The 19862-nt window shown below is 51.5% G+C and overlaps 1 protein-coding gene across 1 annotated transcript in view; it reads left to right on the top strand.

The window, feature by feature from the left end:
• Window positions 1-19862, top strand: part of GPAT2 (glycerol-3-phosphate acyltransferase 2, mitochondrial) — a gene marked incomplete at its 5' end in the record, with an annotated part of 339381 nt that overhangs the window by 107113 nt on the left and 212406 nt on the right. The window contains 2 exons of the mRNA XM_082253675.1: window positions 5335-5547; window positions 5632-5739. Of these exons, the coding sequence (XP_082109801.1) occupies window positions 5335-5547; window positions 5632-5739 (321 nt within the window). The remainder of the gene's footprint in view (window positions 1-5334; window positions 5548-5631; window positions 5740-19862) is intronic.

The following is a 19862-nucleotide window of genomic DNA, read 5'->3' as shown; positions in this document are numbered from 1 at the left end:
CCCACCAGCCTCCCCCTCCCACCCGCATCATCTTGCTTCCCCCTATCATCTCCTGTCTATTTCACCACCCCTCTTCACTCTCTCTCTCTCCCTCACTCTTCTCCTCTCTCTCTCTCTCTCTCTCTCTCTCTCTCTCTCTCTCCCCCCTCTTTCTCTCCCTCTCCCCCCTCTCCCTCCCCCGCCTCTCCCCCTCTCTCTCTCTCTCTCCCCCCATCTCCCCTCCCTCTCCCCCCCACTCGCCCTCTCTCTCTCCCCATCCAACTCCCCCCTCTCTCTCTCCCCCCACTCCCCCCTCTCTCTCCCCTCCACCCCCCTCTCCCCCTCCCTCCCCCCCCCTCTCCCCACTCCCCCTCCCACCCCCCCTCTCTCTCCCTCCCCCCTCTCTCTCTCCCTTTCTCTCTCTCCCCCTCCCCCATCTCTCTCTCTCTCTCTCCCCCTCTTTCTCTCTCTCTCTCTCTCTCCCCCTCTTTCTCTCTCTCTCTCTCTCTCTCTCTCTCTCTCTCCCCCTCTTTCTCTCTCTCTCTCTCCCCCTCTTTCTCTCTCTCTCTCTCTCTCTCTCTCTCTCTCTCTCTCTCTCTCTCTCTCCCCCTCTTTCTCTCCCTCTCCCCCTCTCTCTCCCCTCCCCTCTTTCTCTCTCCCCTCCCCTCTTTCTCTCTCCCCTCCCCTCTCTCGATCTCCCTCTCCCCCCTCTCTCCATCTTCCTCTCCCCCCCTCTATCTCCCTCTCCCCCTCTCTCTTTTTCCCCCTATCTATATCCCTCTCCCCCTTTCTCTCCGCCCCTCTCTTGCCCCCCCCTCTCTCTCTCTCTCTTGCCCCCCTCTCTCTCTTGCTATCTCTCTCTCCCCCCCTCCTCTCTCTCCCCCCTCTCTCCATCTCCCCCTCCCTCTCTCCATCTCCCTCTCCCCCCCTCTCTTTTCCCCCCTATCTATATCCCTATCCCCCTCTCTCACCCCCTCTCTCTCTCGCCCCCCTCTCTCTCTCTCTCGCCCCCCTCTCTCTCGCCCCCTCTCTCTCCCCCCCCTCTCTCTCGCCCCCCTCTCTCGCCCCCCTCTCTCTCCCTCTCTCTCTCTCGCCCCCTCTCTCTCTCTCGCCCCCTCTCCCTCTCTCGCCCCCTCTCTCTCGCCCCCTCTCCCTCTCTCGCCCCCTCTCCCTCTCTCGCCCCCTCTCTCTCTCTCGCCCCCTCTCTCTCTCTCGCCCCCTCTCTCTCTCTCTCGCCCCCTCTCTCTCTCTCTCGCCCCCTCTCCCTCTCTCGCCCCCTCTCCCTTTTGCCCCTCTCTCTCCCCTCCCCTCTCTCTCCCCTCCCCTCTCTCTCCCCTCCCCTCTCTCTCCCCTCCCCTCTCTTTCCCCCCTCTCTCTCCCCTCCCCTCTCTCCCCTCTCTCTCTCCCCCCTCTCTCCCCCTCTCTCTCTTTCCCCTCTCTCTCTCCCCCTCTCTCTCTTTCCCCTCTCTCTCCCCCCTCTCTCTCTTTCTCTCTCTCTCTCTCTCTCTCTCTCTCTCTCTCTCTCTCCCCCCTCTCTCTCTCCCCCATCCCCTCATTCTCCCCCCTCTCTCTCCCCCATCCCCCTCATTCTCCCCCCTCTCTCTCCCCTCTCCTCCCTCTCTCTCCCCCCTCTCTCTCTCTCTTCCCCCCCTCTCTCTCTCCCCCCCAACTCCCACTCCTCTCTCTCTCCCCCCACTCTCCCTCTCAAAGTTGCTGCTAGCTGGGTATTTCCTGGTGCACAATGGGGGGTTGAGCAGGGTTCCTCGCCACTCTGGGGGTTGGGGACTAGGGCAGGGATGTCCTGTGGGCATCTTGCTGCAGTTGTTGGGCTGGGGAAGTGGATGGTTTAGCGTCCGCGGCTCACACGGCTGGGTCCGGCCAAACATTTAGGCTGTGGCTTTGCCCCTTTTTAGCGATGTGGGAACATCAGGGTTACCTGGCTGGGCATTTGCGTTACAGCGGCCAGCCCCCTTTTAAGGGGGCTTTTTCTTATAATGCGGGGCTCTATGGAGGGGATCGGAGGGTCATCCTCTTGTTTTTTTTTTTGCGGGGTCCAGTAGATGGTCCATTCGTGGGCCCTTGGTCGGCGTCCTCTTTGCGGGATCCCAGTCGGCGGCCCTCCCCTGATTATGTTTTCCAGGTGAGCTTTGTATATTGCACCCCCTGCTCTCCCTTGCCTCATCTGTCTCATCAGATCCTTAATTTGTTTTGGCCGCCGTGGACACAAGTCACCCTACTGGGTCTGCATCTACGCACCCTATGTGCTCAGATTGTGAGGATGATTCCTCTGCTCCTCTAGTGTGCCTAAAAAGGCGCTGGTGGATGCACTGATTGAGTCGGTGCGTAAAACTTTAAAAATGGAGGATGCGGCTAATGCCGCATCGGAGGAGGCGGTACCTTTTTGGCACCCACAGGCCCTCCAAAGCGGCGAGGGTGTTCCCCCTTTTCTACTTACTTTGACAACATTGTCACAAAACAGTGGGGTTGTCCAAAACGCACTGTTGCTGTCCCTAAGTGTTTTGCTATGCGGTGCCCTTATGAGGATTCCGTGCTTAAAAAGTGTACGATCCCACCTGTAGTTTCCAGGTTAAATAAAGCTACCTTAATTCCGGTTGAGGAGTCCCCAGCTTTTAAAGATTCGGCTGATAGGAGGGTGGAGGCTCTGGCCCACCATATGTTCACAGTGGCTGGTTCGGCACTTAGGCCGATATTTACTATTGCCCTGTTGTCGCAAAATCTGACCAAGTGAGCAAGTTTCAGTCTTATCCCCCAGAAAGGTTCTTCCCTTCCAGTCCAGTTCCTTGTCCCCAGATCGCTTACGGGGTTTCTTTGGGGCAGTGCAAGACTTGTTACTTCAAGATGTGATTGTTCCAGTTCCAACTTCAGAACGTTATAAGGGGTTTTACTCAAACCTCTTTACAGTTCCCAGAAAGGAAGGTAAAATGCGTCAAATTCTGCACCTAAAAGCTCTAAACTGCTTCGTATGGGTAGAGACGTTCTGAATAGAGTCCATTCGCACGGTAGTGGCGTCCCTACATCAGTGGGATTTTCTCGCTTCTATTGATATTAAGGACGCCTACCTTCACATTCCAATATGTGCCGGTCACCAGCGCTTCCTTCGCTTTGCCGTGGGCGAGGAGCATTATCATTTTGTGGCCTTACCCTTTGGTCTCGCCTTCGCTCCTCCGGTCTTCACAAAAGTGATGGCCTTGGTGCTGGAATTGTTGCATCAGCGGGGGATCGCAGTACGGGGGTACCTGGATGATCTTCTTTGAGCAGAGCCTCTGACCGCTTTGATGGACAACTTGGAGATTACTCTGCGAACTCTGAGGGAGTTCAGTTGGATTCTGAACCTTAAGAAGTCTGCTCTGGTTTCGTCCACAAAACTGGACTATCTGGGTCTGACTCTGGACTCGGCCTCAGCCAGAGTGTTTCTTCCTCTGGAAAAATTCCAAACATTGCAGGAGGAAAATCAGCTTCTGTTGACCAGCAGACGGTCATCCCTCCGGGCTTGCATGTGGATTCTCTGGGCCTGATGTCTACTTTTTGAGGCGGTTCCGTTTGCACAGTTCCATTAGGGATCTCTGGAAAAAGAGATTCTGGTGAAATGGGACAAGAATCCACAGTCTCTGGAGGTGGCTTCATTCTCCGGCTCTTTGACAGGGAAAATCCTTTATCCCCCTGTACTGAACGGTTATCACCACGGATGCCAGCCTGTCCAGGTGGGGAGGAGTTTTCGGCACAGATTGTGCTCGGGGGGGGGGGGGGGGGGGTCTGCACTCTTGAAGAATTGCGTGGTGTGAGTCTCTTGGGGTTCCCCCTTTTCCTCTGAGGGGTTGAGCAGCATCTGGCCTTGGGTACCATTTAAGGGCCAGGTTTTGGCCTTGGCAATTTTCTTTCAATGTCCATTGGCCTCACTTTCCTTGGTGCGTACCTTTATCTAGGAAGTTTGACACTTGGCTCCTCCAGTGAATTATCCACCGTGGGACCTCGATTTGGTTGTCAGTTTTCCATATACCTCCCTTCGAAAATATTTGGGAGGTTCCCCTGCTTGCGTTGTCACAGAAGGTGGCCTTTTTCATGGCTATTGCTGCGTGCAGGGTGTCGGAGCTGGCGGTGTTGTCTTGTCCTTTCACCTTACCTGGTGGTTCACAGAGATAAGGTGGTTCTTCGTCCCTGTCCGTCGTTCCTTCCAAAGGTTGTCCCTGATTTCCATTTGAATAAAAACATTGTGTTGCCTTTCCCATGTCCCATGTCCCAGGTCTAAACATCCTAACAAACACTATTTGTACTCACGGATGGACCTCGGAAAGGGTTGGCCGCTTCTGCTGCGACCATTTCCAAATGGATCAGTCAGACGGGGATTCAGGCCTATTCCATTGGAAGTCAGGTTCCTCCTTTCCCTGTTTAGGAGCACTCCACCGGCTCTTAGAGCCTCCTGGACCTTCCGTCATCAGGCGTCAGTGCTGCAGAATTGCAAGGTCGTCTGTGCACACTTTCACAAAGTTTTAAAAGGTGGATGTGTTGGCCGCAAGGTTTTGCAGGCTGCAGTTTAGAGGACTTGTATTTGTTTTTTTTTCAGGTGCGCTTCAGTTGTTCATGGTTGATCTCCATGTTACCTGGTTGGCTACGGTTTAGCCTTGGGAATTTTTTCTTGCTGCTCCCACCCCCTCATGTTTGACACTGCTGTGGGGCGTCCCAATGGTCAAGAAGATAAGGAGCTGTGTCCGTCAATGAACGAAAGAGATAATGGGATTTTTGACTTACCGTAAAATCCATTTCTCTGATGTTCCTTGATGGACACAGCACCCTCCCCTTTGTGTAGTTCGCTTTCTTCGGACATGGCTAACAAAACTGAGTGCTTATAGCTAAGAGTTGGAGTATACCCCCTTGGACTGCCCCATAGGCGTAGTCAAGCTTTTTCCTGCCTAGTGTCCTACTCCTGTAGGGGACAGTATAACCCAATGGTCAAGAAGATAAGGAGCTGTGTCAGTCAATGAACATCGGAGAAATGGATATTACGGTAAGTCAAAAATCCAATTTTTCAAGAATGCTTATATTGGATTGTGAAAAATACCTTGTTTATATTGCATTTACAATGCTGATGATCTAAAATTAAAATGTATGCTGTGACCATAGATTTCCTTTAAATGTACACTTCTTATGGAAAATGACAATTCCACATTTAATGCAATATCAAAATACAAAAAAGTGTTAGTGAGCTAAAACAACAAATGTATCTGAAATGACTTGTGCTGCAAGCATGACAGTGTGTGTCTCTTCTCATTGTCCATCTCTGTGTTCTCAATACAAACTTATCTGCTTCTTTTTTATTTTTTGTTTTTATTTTGGCAGTATACTGAGACATTCTTGCAAGATGGACACTCTTTGCTGGTATTTCTGGAGGTCTTGTCCTCTCCAAGTTGCCACACCTTGTCCCCAGTTGCTTGTGAGTGGGTCTGGACAATAATGGAAGCTATGAAGTCTGGAAAAGTACCAGACATTCTCATAGTGCCAGTGGGTATTTCCTATGATAGCCGTCCTGAATTTTATGGCACAAGAGGACAGGTATATTTTTCTACCATTTACAGTGTATATAAAAATAAGTTGACATCAATGCACCATCTAACTGCTGTGCTATTTTATATCTAGGTGACTTCGTTTCTAGACGTGTGTCGCTTTCTAGTGCCTGCACTATGCCCATGGGCGAGCACTCTAGGCTGTGCACGTGTTGATTTTGCTCAGCCCTTTTCATTAAAGGTACAGTTGATGGATTTTTTTAGCCACTGAAATGCCTCACACATGTCTCTAATAATACATTTTATTGTGGAGACCGGGTAATGCATTTAGTTGTGTTGCATATCGTAAATACATTTAATTCTTTGTACTTTCCACCTATTTATGCAAATGAGTTGATGGTCTTCCCCATACATATTGAAGGGACAGTAAGATAGCAGGCCATAACGGAACTATGGTTTTCTCCAGGGGGTGGGGGTGCAGAGAGCAGATCTGGCTGGGAAAACACAGTGATTATTGCTAGCGGATATAGCTGCTGCCAATAATCGCCTGTATGCTAGTTGTACCCAAGTGGATCGATGGATCGTCTTGGGTACAATCAGCCTGCCTATAGATGGTTTGAATCTCAACCAGTCCCCCCCTTCCCCCCCCCCCCCCCCCCATCCCCGAGATTCCAACCATCCATTGCTGGCTTTAAGCAGTAGATCTAAATATAAATTTGTTAAACTATGGCTATTGAAGCAAAATTCACAACAATATCCTGCTAGTAAGGAGCTTACAGTATATCGCTGGGTATACACAAGCAGCTATTTTTCGTTCAAACCAGTGGACTGAAGGAAAACAAACATACAGAACGCATGTAAAAACGCATTAGATATTAGTGCGGCGATCTCCCTGCTGAGCTTTTGAATGCTTGCAACCATTGGCTCATTGTCGTGAGAATGGCTTCTCAGACGAGGAGCTGTATATACAGGCTGAAAGTCGGCTGGTTCGTGCCAAACCGACAGTTTACTCAGCATAAGGCCCCTATCTTGTGTGCACACACCTATTTAGAAAGGAGCTAATTAACTTACCAGCATATCTTTGGAAACCCATGAAAGCACAGGGAGAACCTGTAACCATGCATGTCCTGACTGGGATTTGAACCCACACATACACACTATACATACACAATACACACCATCTGCCAGAGTTTCCATTGTAACGCCCTTCATAGCCTGTCCTGGGTACTCTCCTAGGTCACCTTTTTAGTGAACATTTTTCTCACTCTTTATAATCAGCTCTGCAGGGTTTCCCATCAAGCTCACAGTAGCAGATAAGGATGCCTGCTCCACACATCAGAAAGTAAAGCTGAATAGTTTTCCTGTGTTGGCCAGTCATTTTTGCCATCATAAGACATAGCCATGGGTGCATTGCAGCAGTTAACCTATGATACAATAGCAATTTTGTGCAAATTCTGGTGGATTCCATTGGCTGCTGATTGTAACAGGTAGTCAAACGGAGATCTGCTGATGGTACTTGAAGTTTTCATATCAACCTGTCGTCCTATTTGTGCCATCGTTTTCAAGGGATATTAAACTTTTATAGAAAGTGAGCATTGTATTCTAGGGTAAGTTGAGATAAGAAGCTCTTTATTATATTACATTATTAAAACAACTAGTAGATCAGCATTTTACCACTTTCCATCGGGGCCAATTCTAGTATTTATCTTTTACATGTAAAAATCATCAGTTCTCTTCCGTTCACTGATGGACACCTCTCCATGTCTTCTTGACCCTTAGGCTTATGCTGCTCTCTTCAGGAGTAGGACTAGGCAAAAACAGTTTTGGCTACGCCCCTGAGGCAGTTCCAGGGGGTATACCATCCTTTCCTGCTATAGGACTTCAGTTTTTTTCTGCCTAGTCAGGAGTAAGGACCTGGCTCCCTGCTGGGATCTGCGGTCCTTGTATTTTTTCCTTTTTGAATGGATTTTTTTTCTTTGTTGTTTTCTGTTTCTGTATGAACTACAATCAACGTGTTCGTGTGTGAACTACATACAATAGCTGGACTGGGCGACACATTGGATATCCTAGATCCTTATGGTCTTCCCAGTCTGGCCTGCAAGCGCGACCCAATTAGCTCCGTGCTTGGTTGGCTGCAACATAGCTCTACTGGACGGGGGCTGGCTGACGAGTAAAACACCTCATGAGGTCGCATAGCCCTGGTCACGACCGCAGTCATGATCAGAGTAGCAGCGTACCTCTGGCCACAGCACCTCCATTCCAATATGGTGCGGTGGACTGCCGGGAGTGGTGCCCGCCTTATGCCAAGATGTGGTGAGTAGTGTCCCCCCTCTTTTCTCTGAAAATTGCTGGAGTGGTCGCAGGCCTTCCCTGGGGATGGTAGGCCCCCAGTGTCCTTCCTTCCCTCAGGTTCCCCCCCCCCCCTCTCCCTAGCAGGGTCCCCCCTGCATTGGTCATCCTCACCTGTCCCCTGTCCCATCCCCTAGTCCCCTTTTCGGGTGCTCGGGCGATTTGTGAGGTGGCGGGGCTGAATTGGTGTTGGGCCAGAGGGAGGTGGGAGTGTGCTGCTGACGGTCCTCTTTTAGAGGGGCCTGCATTCTTTGTACTGCTGGGGGGTCCCTGGGGGGCTTCCCCTTAGTGAACTTTTACTTCCCTGGGATCTGCATGTTGCCGCCATTTTGCCGCGGATGATTTTCTTTGTCTTCGGCATCCATGTTTGTGTAGTCCGGCGGCCATGGTTTTAGTTTCCCTGTGTAATCGATAGCGGCGGCCATTTTTTTGTAGTCCGGTGCGTTGACCTCTAGTGTCAGTCTCAGCACATCCTCTTCCTCTTTGATTGCAGTGTGGCAGGCTGTTTTACACTCTCCAACTCTGGGGTGGTGAGTCTCTGTGGGTATACCATCCTTCCTCTGCTATATACAGTGCCGCGGGTGCACTGCTGCTTGTGGTGCTCCAAGCGGTGTACAAGGGTTTTTTTTTTTTTCACTTTCTGCACAGTGCGGCGCCGATTCAACCATGGAGCCCCTGGAACGTGTATTGCCATCTGAACCGACTCCTTGAAGCCGCGGGACCCTCTGGGTTTCAGTCCGCCCTTGCGGCCATGACGGCGGCCCTGCAGTCACTTGTGTCAAAGGTTGATATGGCCCTGCAAAGGCGGCCTAGGAAGCGCCCCTCGCCTTCACCTGTATCCTCGGTCTTCTCTGTCTGAGGTGGACTTGGCTGCCGCGAGCGGGAGTCAGCCCACTGGGTCTGCTTCCACACACCCTGAGTGCTTTAACAGTGAGGATAAATCCTCCTCCCCTGCAGCCGCGCGTGAAAAAGCGCTGGTGGAGGCATTGATTGGGTCAGTGCGGGAAACTTTAAAGTTGGAGGACTGATATGGAGTCAGCGACGCAGGTGCAGTTTGGCACCCGCAGATCTTCCAAGGTGACTAAGGTGTTCCCCTTTCCTGCCTATTTTGATGAGATTGTCACTAATCAGTGGGGTTCCCCGAAATGCAGGGTTGGAATACCTAAGCGTTTGGCTAGGAGATATGCCTTTTAAGGGGTCTCTCCTGAAGAAACAAACGGTTCCACCGTCGGTGGACTCTCAGGTTTCCAGGCTGAATAAGGCCACGCTTTTACCGTTGGAGGATTCTCCATCCTTTAAGGATCCTGTGGACAAGAGAGCTGAGGCTCTGGTCCGTTACCTGTTTAATGTGCCAGGTTCAATGTTGAGGCCGGTGTTTGCTATCACGTTGGTATCTCAGATTTTAACGGAATGGGCAAAAATTTTACGCCAGGATCTGGTAGGGGGTCAACATCCTCCTGAGCTGGCAGAGCAGTTGATTCAAGGGCTACAGTACATCTGTGATGCGTCTTTGGATGTGGCCCCTTTGGCTGACAGGCTATCCGTGACGGCAGTGATTCTTCGCCGCATGATTTGGTTGAAGTACTGGTCATCTGACCAGGCTTCTAAAAAGACTGATATGCATATAGTGACTGATATACCTTTTTGTAGGTGACCGTTTGTTCGGTGCCTCTATGGAAGAGATCATCAAGCGCCTTATAGGAGGTAAGAGTACTTTACTTCTGCAGGTGGGTAAGGGCAAGGAACCTTGTCATAAACGTGGTCTTTTGTTCTCGGCTCATAAACTGCCTTTTCGTCCGTCTGGATCGTAGGAAAAGGGCTCGAGATCCACCCGTAACTTCGCAGGAGGCTTCAAGAGACCCTGGAATGGTAAGTCGAAAGCAGGCACTGCTGGTTCCACAGACAAGCCTGCTCCAGTCTGAAGGGGCGCCCTCACTCGCATCTGGGGTGGGGGGACATCTTCGTGTCTTTTCAGACCCGTGGATCTCCCTGATTCAAGACAAGTGGGTCCATGAGCTGATTCGGTCCGACCTACAAGATCAAGTTTTCGGTCTTCTCCAGAGAGGTTCTTTCCTTCCAACCTACGTTTATCCCCAGACCACCTGCAAAGGTCTCTTCGGGGCGGTGGAAGACTTGCTAGTATAAGGGGTGATTGTTTTTGTCTCCGATCTCGGAACGTTTTTCATGTTTGCAGTTCCCAGGAAGGAAAGCGAGGTTGGTCCAATCTTGGGCCTCAAGCTCTGAACCGCTTTGTGCGAGTACAGATGTTTTGAATGGAGTCCTTTCGTACGGTTGTGGTATCCCTACATCAGGGGGAATCTTCTGGCCTCTATCGATAGTAAGGACGAGTAGGGACGCTTCCCTTCATATTCTGATATGTCGGTTATCCACGCAAGTGTTGGCATTGTTGTGCCTGCAGGGAATTGCGATACTGGAGTACCTGGATGATCTTCCTCTGCGAGCAGAGTCTCCGACTGCTCGCAAGGACAACCTGGAGATTACTGTGGGGACTCTGCAGGAGTTCTGTTGGAAATTAAATTTCAAGGTAATGGCTCTGGTTCTGTCCACCTAGTTGGACTATCTGGGTCTGTTCTGGACTCGGCCTCAACCAGGGTGTTCCTCCCAAGAGATGGGGTCCCGCCGGTGCGGACAGCCATTGTGCCGGGGGGGTTCCTACCTGGCTCCCTAGGGACCACCTGCCGGTCGATCGCCTGTCAGTCACACGGGGCCGCTGTTTTCTTGAAGCCTCCATGTGCTTTACATGACTGCGGCCATCTTGGTACACCCAGCTCGGTTTTTTCCTTAGAGCTGGGCTACTGTGGGAGTTCCTGGAGGAGTGTGAGGGGGTGGAGCCCCTCCCTAGACCCGGGCACATCGCTCTTCAGGCCTTCCTTTTGAAAGGACGAGCGCTGCTGAGCAGACATACTGGGACTTCTGGTGCATCTTCCGGTGGGTGGTGAGCCTTGGGGGGTCTCTCTCTCTCTCTCTGCGGGGGTTTCTAGGCACGCTGCTTGGCCACTGGGGGCGCTGTAGTGCTGGGAGACATTTAAAAAAAATATATATATATATATATTTTTCTGTTTTATCAAGTTTTACTACTGGGTTCCTCTGGTGTACCATGGACCCTGCTGCGCATGTGTCCCCACCTGATCCCCTCGAGGTGGCCGCAGTTCCCTCCGGTTCCCAGCTCACTATTGATGCACTTTCGGCGTCATTTGTGTCCCGGGTGGAGTTGGCCTTTCAGAGGCGAGGTGCTAAAAAACGACCTCTGCCTACCCCTGTCTCGTCTGATGCCTCATATTCGGAATCTGAACCGGTCGCTGCTGACACAGGTCTCCCCTCTGGGGCTGCTGTCTTGCGCCCCGTCTCCTCTGATAGTGAGGATGACCTTTCTGCCTCCGCTGTCACGCAAGACAAGGCGCTGGTGGATGCACTGATTGTGTCTGTCCGGGATACCCTAAAGCTGGAGGACACAGCTGCGACTGATACGCAGGTTGCCTTTGGCACTATAAGCCCTCAAGGGTGACAAAGGTTATTCCTTTTCCCGCATGCTTTGACAATAGCATTAAGAAAGAGTGGGACCGTCCGAACGCCCCCTGGGATGCCTTAGCGGATTGCTAGGCGCTACCCGTTTTATGGAGTCCCTCATTAAAAAGTGGACGGTGCCGCCTACGGTCGATCCACCGGTCTCCAAGCTGAATAAAGCTACTGTGATCCCGGTGGAGGGCTCCCCGTCCTTTAGGGATCCGGTTGATCGTAGGGCAGAGTTTGTGTCCCGCTTTATGTTCTCCCTGGCGGGGTCTGCCTTCAAGCCGGTATTTATAGTGCCTTGCGAAAGTATTCGGCACCCTTGAACTTTGCGACCTTTTGCCACATTTCAGGCTTCAAACATAAAGATATAAAACTGTAATTTTTTGTGAAGAATCAACAAGTGGGACACAATCATGAAGTGTAACAAAATTTATTGGATATTTCAAACTTTTTTAATAAAAAAAAAATGAAAAATTGGGTGTGCAAAATTATTCAACCCCCTTAAGTTAATACTTTGTAGCGCCACCTTTTGCTGCGATTACAGCTGTAAGTCGCTTGGGGTATGTCTCTATCAGTTTTGCACATCGAGAGACTGAAATTTTTGCCCATTCCTCCTTGCAAAACAGCTCGAGCTCAGTGAGGTTGGATGGAGCACGTTTGTGAACAGCAGTTTTCAGTTCTTTCCACAGATTCTCGATTGGATTCAGGTCTGGACTTTGACTTGGCCATTCTAACACCTGGATATGTTTATTTGTGAACCATTCCATTGTAGATTTTGCTTTATGTTTTGGATCATTGTCTTGTTGGAAGACAAATCTCCGTCCCAGTCTTTTGCAGACTCCATCAGGTTTTCTTCCAGAATGGTCCTGTATTTGGCTCCATCCATCTTCCCATCAATTTTAACCATCTTCCCTGTCCCTGCTGAAGAAAAGCAGGCCCAAACCATGATGCTGCCACCATCATGTTTGACAGTGGGGATGGTGTGTTCAGGGTGATGAGCTGTGTTGCTTTTACGCCAAACATAACGTTTTGCATTGTTGCCACAAAGTTTGATTTTGGTTTCATCTGACCAGAGCACCTTCTTCCACATGTTTGGTGTGTCTCCCAGGTGGCTTGTGGCAAACTTTAAACAACAATTTTTATGGATATCTTTAAGAAATGGCTTTCTTCTTGCCACTCTTCCATAAAGGCCAGATTTGTGCAGTATACGACTGATTGTTGTCCTATGGACAGAGTCTCCCACCTCAGCTGTAGATCTCTGCAGTTCATCCAGAGTGATCATGGGCCTCTTGGCTGCATCTCTGATCAGTCTTCTCCTTGTATGAGCTGAAAGTTTAGAGGGACGGCCAGGTCTTCGTAGATTTGCCGTGGTCTGATACTCCTTCCATTTCAATATTATCGCTTGCACAGTGCTCCTTGGGATGTTTAAAGCTTGGGAAATCTTTTTGTATCCAAATCCGGCTTTAAACTTCTCCACAACAGTATCTTGGACCTTCCTGGTGTGTTCCTTGTTCTTCATGATGCTCTCTGCGCTTTAAACGGACCTCTGAGACTATCACAGTGCAGGTGCATTTATACGGTGACTTGATTACACACAGGTGGATTCTATTTATAATCATTAGTCATTTAGGTCAACATTGGATCATTCAGAGATCCTCACTGAACTTCTGGAGAGAGTTTGCTGCACTGAAAGTAAAGGGGCTGAATAATTTTGCACACCCAATTTCTCTTACGTCCTCCGACAGTCGCCGCCTCTTCATATTCGTCACATATGGGGTATTAGACTTTGCTCCGAAGGAGTAGCTAGGCAACAGAATATGTTAACATTAAAGCTTTTAACATATCCCACCCTCAAGGGGTGGTCCCCTCAGTCAATACCCTCCTACTTCCTGCAACCATATCTCAGTTTCAATGTCTAGCTTGTCAGGAGTGGCTGGCTCTCTCTGTGCTGGGGCTTTGTGCCCCAGACTCTTTCTTCTTTTTTGATTTTTTGTTTGAGTTTTCTCTCTACCTTTACTTAGCTGTTCTTTTTGTCAGCATTAGTTAGTTCTTCGGATGAAGAGGATCATGCGGGCTGGGTCTCGGGCTGATCCCCCTGGTCGCAGGTCGTGGGTCAGTGGCTTCCCAGCCTGCCATCGAGCGTTCAGCCAGGTAACGCTCCTGGCACAGTGAATGACCCATCCCTGTTCGGTGCAGGGATGCTTGGTGAGGTGGCTACCTCACTGGACGCTGTGCGGTTTCTTAACCCCCATTCTGTGCGTCTTGTATGCGACTCTCCCTGCCTCATGTGCAGCGGCTTGTTCGCCTGTGCGGGTCCCCCACGCCATTGTGAGGTAAGTGTATCTATGTGGGGACCTGTCTGTCTGGGGGGGTGTCAGTCTGGGACTGTGTAACCTGCCTCTGTTCACACTGTTTGTCTCCCTATCACTCGGCTGCATGCTGTGGGCTGCAAGGGGGGGGGGGGGGAGCTGTGTGACACTGTGTGTGTCAGCCTTGTCAGTGTGAGAAGCTGTGGGGCATGTTTTGTGGCATGTTTGGGCACTATACAGCGATCGCGGCGGCGATCTAACATGTTTTTTTATACATTGATGACGTGTGCATTACTGTACTGTGGAGCGGCGGTTTCGGCGCCAAACGGCGCCATTTTGCCTACACTCGCTCCGGCCGCATGTTCTACATGCATGGCGGCCATTTTCTTGTAGCCTCCCATAGGCTTTCATAGAGCGCCCTGGCCGCATCACTTCCTCTTCTCCAGGAACACCGATCGAGGCAGCAGCAGCGGCGAGGGTCTCCTCAGGTTATATCCTTCCTATCCATTGCCTGTGTCAGTTTTATTGTCCCTGTGGGGGTCTCATTGTGCTTGTGTGTGGTGCGGTGGGCTGCGCTCGCCGCGCTTGTTAAAGGGGCAGTTAACCCTTTATTATCCGGCATTTGTAATAGGGGCAATGGATTCTCAGGAGGGCAAATTTCCTACCGCCTTGGTGGAAAGCCAGGGGACCGCTGTTTCCCCCCCAGGGGGGGATTTAGCCACTATTGTGGCTGGCCTTGCTGCTCAGGTGCAGATGCTGGTGGCTGCTCAATCTACTAAAAGACCCAGAGTTTCTCTTTCCTCTGATTCTGAGGGTGAAGGTGATGGGGCTGTTATGGCGGGGGCCTCCTTATCGGGGTCCCGCTCCTCCCTGGATCTAGTGGGGTCCGAGGTGGAGGCTGAAGTTGAAGGGGTTGATAATTCTCCCCCTGGCTCGCCTAAAAAGCTTGCAATCATGGATGAATTGATTGCTTCCATAAAACAAACGCTGCGTTTGCAGGATGAAGTGTGTCCCCCCGCTGCCTTGGCGGCTTATGGGACGCAGAGGAAACGCAGGACGCTGCAGGTTTTTCCCTGCAATGATGATTTTCAGCGCGCTGTTAAGGAACAATGGCGCAATCTACGCAAACCTTTTGCTGTACCAAGTAGGTTCAAGCTGCGTTATCCTTTCTCGCCTTCCACTGATGAAAGGTGGTGTGTGCCACCCCCAGTGGATCACGCAATTGCGGTTTTTAAACAAATCCACTGCGATTCCTGCAGAGGATTTCCCTGTGTTCCGTGATGCCACGGATAGGAGATTGGAGTCTCTTGCCCGTCATACTTATTCTGTTACGGGTTCTATGCTTAAGGCTCTGTTTGCCTCTCTCATGGCGGCCCAGGCGGTCGCAAGTTGGACGCAGATGCTTAGGCGCGTCCTAGTGGCCGATTCGGCCTCGCCGGCGACCCTGGATATGGTGGATCAAATCCACCAGGGTGTCATGTATCTGTGTGATGCGGACTTTAACCTAGTCCCGTTGGCTACACGTGTGCACAGCGTGGCGGTGTTGTCTCGCCGCCTGGTTTGGTTGAAATGTTGGTCGGTGGACCAATCTTCACGTAAGACCTTAGCCAATCTGCCTTATGATGGGTCTCGCCTTTTTGGGGAGTCCTTGGATGTGTTGATTAAGGGGATCACCGGAGGTAAGAGCACTCTCTTGCCCCATTTCCCCAAGGCTAAGGGGGCTTCTGGGAAGAAGCATGCTAATTTTCGGCCCCCTCAGGGGTCCTTTCGTGCCTTTCGGTCGCACTACAAGGGCAAACCGTTCAAAGGTCAAGGCTCTCAGAAGAAGCCCTGGTCGGGAAAACAGAAGTCCGGTCAATCCGGATCCGCAGCCCATAACAGTGCGGCCTGAAGGGGCGCCCTCACCCAGTTTTGGGGTGGGGGGGACGCTTGCTCGGTTTTCTTCAGCCCTGGTTGGCCCGCGTGCGGGACAGATGGGTTCAGGAGATCGTTCGATCTGGTTACAAGATCGAGTTTCTCTCTCGGCCGGAGAGCAGATTTTTTCCCTCAAATCTTCAACTGTCTCCAGAGCGTTTACGGGACCTGCACCTGGCGGTGCGGGACCTGAGGGCTCAGGGAGTGGTGGTTCCGGTGCCTCATCGGGACAGATTTCGGGGGTTTTATTCCAATCTGTTCACCGTGCCCAGAAAGGAGGGCAAGGTTCGTCCAATTCTGGACTTGAAGGCTCTGAACCGCTCTGTGCGGGTTCGCAAGTTCCTCATGGAATCCCTGCGGTCGGTGGTGGCTGCCCTGGTTCCGGGGGAATTCATGGCCTCCATCGATTTGAAGGATGCGTATCTTCACATCCCCATTTTCGAGGGTCACCAGAGGTACCTTCGATTCGCCATTGCGGAGGATCACTACCAGTTCGTGGCGTTGCCTTTTGGTCTCGCCTCGGCTCCGCGGGTCTTCACCAAGGTGCTTGCACCGGTTCTGGCATTATTGAGGGCCCAGGGCATTTCTGTCCTGGGGTATCTGGACGACATTCTGGTTCGGTCTGCGACCAGCCAGGGTCTGGAGAAGGACCTGTCTGTCACGATGCAAACTCTGCAGGAGTTTGGTTGGACGATAAATTTTCCAAAGTCGACACTGAGTCCGTCGGTTCGTCTTCCCTACCTGGGAATGATTCTGGACTCGGTGCAGGCGAAGGTCTTCCTGCCGGAAGACAAACTCAGAACTCTTCAGGAGGAAGTCAGGTCCCTCAGGGACGTTCCGCACTCGTCTCTGCGGACGTGCATGAGATGTCTGGGATTGATGGTCTCGGCCTTCGAGGCGATTCCCTTCGCCCAGTTTCACACGCGGGGTCTCCAAGCGGAGATCCTGTCCATGTGGGACGGGCGACCTCAATCTCTGGATCTTCAAATCTCGTTGAGTCATCGCACCAGAAGAGGCCTTCTGTGGTGGCTCCAGTCCCCGATGGTGTCCGGGGGCAAGTCGTTTCATCCTATCTCGTGGACGGTAATCACTACGGATGCCAGCCTGTCGGGCTGGGGTGGTGTTCTGGGCGTTCTGTCCGCCCAGGGGACTTGGTCGGAGGGGGAGTCCTCCCTTCCGATCAACTTTCTGGAATTGCGTGCGATAAATCTGTCTTCATCGCTGGACGGACCGGCTGCAGGGCTGCCCGGTTCGGGTGCAGACGGACAATGCCACGGCGGTGGCCTACATCAACCACCAAGGGGTCACCAGGAGTGCCCGAGCGGCTCGAGAAGTGGCCGACATTCTGTCTTGGGCCGAGACTCATGTCCCGGCGATAACGGCGGTTCACATTCCAGGGGTGGAGAACTGGCAGGCGGACTATCTGAGTCGCCAGACCCTGGATCAGGGGGAATGGTCTCTCCACCCGGCTGTCTTCCAGATGTTGTGCGCGAAGTGGGGTCTTCCAGATGTGGACCTGTTCGCGTCTCGTCTCAACAACAAGGTGAGAAGGTTCGTGGCAAGGACGCGCGACCCTCGGGCAGACGCGTCGGACGCGTTAGTGGCCCCGTGGCATCAGTACAAGCTTATGTACGCGTTTCCACCGATTCAGTTGCTGTCCAGGTTCCTTCGCAGGTTACACTCGGAACGCAGCACGGTGATTCTTGTGGCACCGGACTGGCCTCGCCGGTCCTGGTACGCAGACCTCGTGAATCTGGCGGTCGACGCCCTGTGGCGTCTGCCTCTTCGAGACGATCTCCTGTCTCAAGGGCCGATATACCATCCTGCTTTACAGTCGCTGGCTTTGACGGCCTGGCTGTTGAGACCGAGGTCCTGAAGGAGAAGGGTCTCTCCCCAGAGGTCGTTCATACCTTGATCAATGCGAGGAAGTCTTCCTCGGGGAAGGTTTATTACCGTACTTGGAAGGCCTATTTTGCCTGGTGTGAGTCCAGGGGGTTTTCACCCCGCACGTACTCAGTTTCCCGAGTGCTGTCCTTCCTTCAAACGGGTGTCGATCAGCGTTTGGCGCTGGCTACGATAAAGGGTCAGGTGTCTGCGCTGGCCGTTCTGTTTCAACGTCCCGTGGCTTCCAACTCCTTGGTTGGCACTTTTGTTCAGGGAGTGCGGCATCTGGTTCCTCCTAGGAGGGATCCTCTGCCCCCTTGGGACTTGAATCTCGTTCTATCTGTGTTACAACGTGCTCCTTTTGAACAGATCAGGGAGATCTCGTTGTCTATGTTGTCCAAAAAGGTCGCCTTTTTGGTTGCGATCACTTCGGCTCGCAGAGTGTCGGAGCTGGCGGCTTTGTCCTGCAAGTCTCCGTATCTGGTTGTTCATTTGGATAAGGTGGTCTTGCGACCTAATCCTTCTTTTCTTCCGAAGCGAGTTTCGGAATTCCATCTTAATGAGGATATTGTCTTGCCTTCGCTGTGCGCGAAGCCTAAACATCCAAAGGAGGTGAGATTACATTCTTTGGATGTTGTTCGGGCGATAAGGGTTTACCTTAAATCGACTGAGTCTTTTCGAAAGACTGATTCCTTGTTTGTTCTTCCAGAGGGTCCTCGGAAGGGCATGGCGGCGTCGGCCTCTACCATCGCCAAATGGATCAGGCAGACCATTGAACAGGCCTATGCTTTGCAGGGGAAGGTTCCCCCTGTGCCTGTGAAGGCGCACTCTACTAGATCTCTGAGTACGTCTTGGGCCTGTCGTCATAGGGCTTCTGTAGCCCAGGTGTGTAAGGCGGCGACCTGGTCGACCGTGCACACTTTCACAAAATTCTACAAAGTAGATGTTCAGGCATCGGCGGATGCTTCCTTTGGCCGCAAGGTTCTTAGTGCGGAAATTCCCTAGGGTCCCTTGTTGGGGACCTCTGGCTGTTGGGATAAGTTTTTTATCCCCTGGTTATTTGTCTTTTCCTGGGTTGTTGCTCTTGTTGAGCACTTGTTTTTCCTGTAGCCCAGCTGGTTTCCTTCCTTTGGTAAGGTTCCTTTCTTTGATGCGGAGACTGCGTTGCCTTTCGGCGCGGATGCGTTTCCCACCCCTCATGTTTGCACTGCTTTGGGACGTCCCCATATGTGACGAATATGAAGAGGTGGCGACTGTTGGAGGACGTAAGAGAAAACGGAATTTTTGTAAAATCTTACCTGTAAAATTCCTTTCTCTGAGTCCTCCGACAGTCGCCGCCCCCGCCCCTCTTTTGGGGTTTGGTTGTATACTCTACTGCTATTCCACTGAAACTGAGATATGGTTGCAGGAAGTAGGAGGGTATTGACTGAGGGGACCACCCCTTGAGGGTGGGATATGTTAAAAGCTTTAATGTTAACATATTCTGTTGCCTAGCTACTCCTTCGGAGCAAAGTCTAATACCCCATATGTGACGAATATGAAGAGGTGGCGACTGTCGGAGGACTCAGAGAAAGGAATTTTACAGGTAAGATTTTACAAAAATTCAGTTTTTTCAGTTTTTTTATTTGTTAACAAAGTTTGAAATATCCAATAAATTGCGTTCCACTTCAGGATTGTGTCCCACTTGTTGATTCTTCACAAAAAATTACAGTTTTATATCTTTATGTTTGAAGCCTGAAATGTGGCAAAAGGTCGCAAAGTTCAAGGGGGCCGAATACTTTCGTAAAGCACTGTACCATTGCCCTGGTTTCGCAAACATTAATGGAATGGACCAAGTTACTACGCCGGGACCTGGAGGGGAGAAATCTCCCCCCTGCCGTGTCAGAGTTGCTGGACCAGATGGTGCAGGGACTGCAATTTGTTTGCGACACCGCAATGGATACTGCTTCAATGCTGGGGCGTTTGTCGTTTTAGGCGGTGGTCCTCCAGCACATGCTGTGGCTGAAGTGCTGGTCGGTGAATCAGGCTTCTAAAAAAGCCTTGACTAATCTCCCTTTTCAGGGGGATCGCCAGTTTGGTGCTACCTTGGATGATATTATCAAAGGTCTCACTGGGGGTAAGTGCACCTTTTCTCCCACAATCCAAGGGTAAGGACCCTTGTCGCAGATGGGGACCCTCCTTTTCAGCCCACAAGAAGTTTTTTCGTTCCTCTGGAGCGGTCGACAAGGCAAAGCCCTTCAAGGCCCCCTCGGGGGTTTCCAAGCGACCCTGGTCTGGTAAGCCGAAATCGGGTTCCTCCAGACCTGAGGAAAAGTCCGCTTCGGCCTTAAGGTGCGCCCCCACCCATGTCAGGGGTGGGGGGACATCTTTGCCGGTT

This window comes from Pelophylax lessonae (genome assembly GCF_965119305.1).
Source record: "Pelophylax lessonae genome assembly, chromosome: 4".
Lineage (NCBI taxonomy): Eukaryota > Metazoa > Chordata > Amphibia > Anura > Ranidae > Pelophylax > Pelophylax lessonae.
This window is presented reverse-complemented; position numbering and strand designations above follow the sequence as displayed.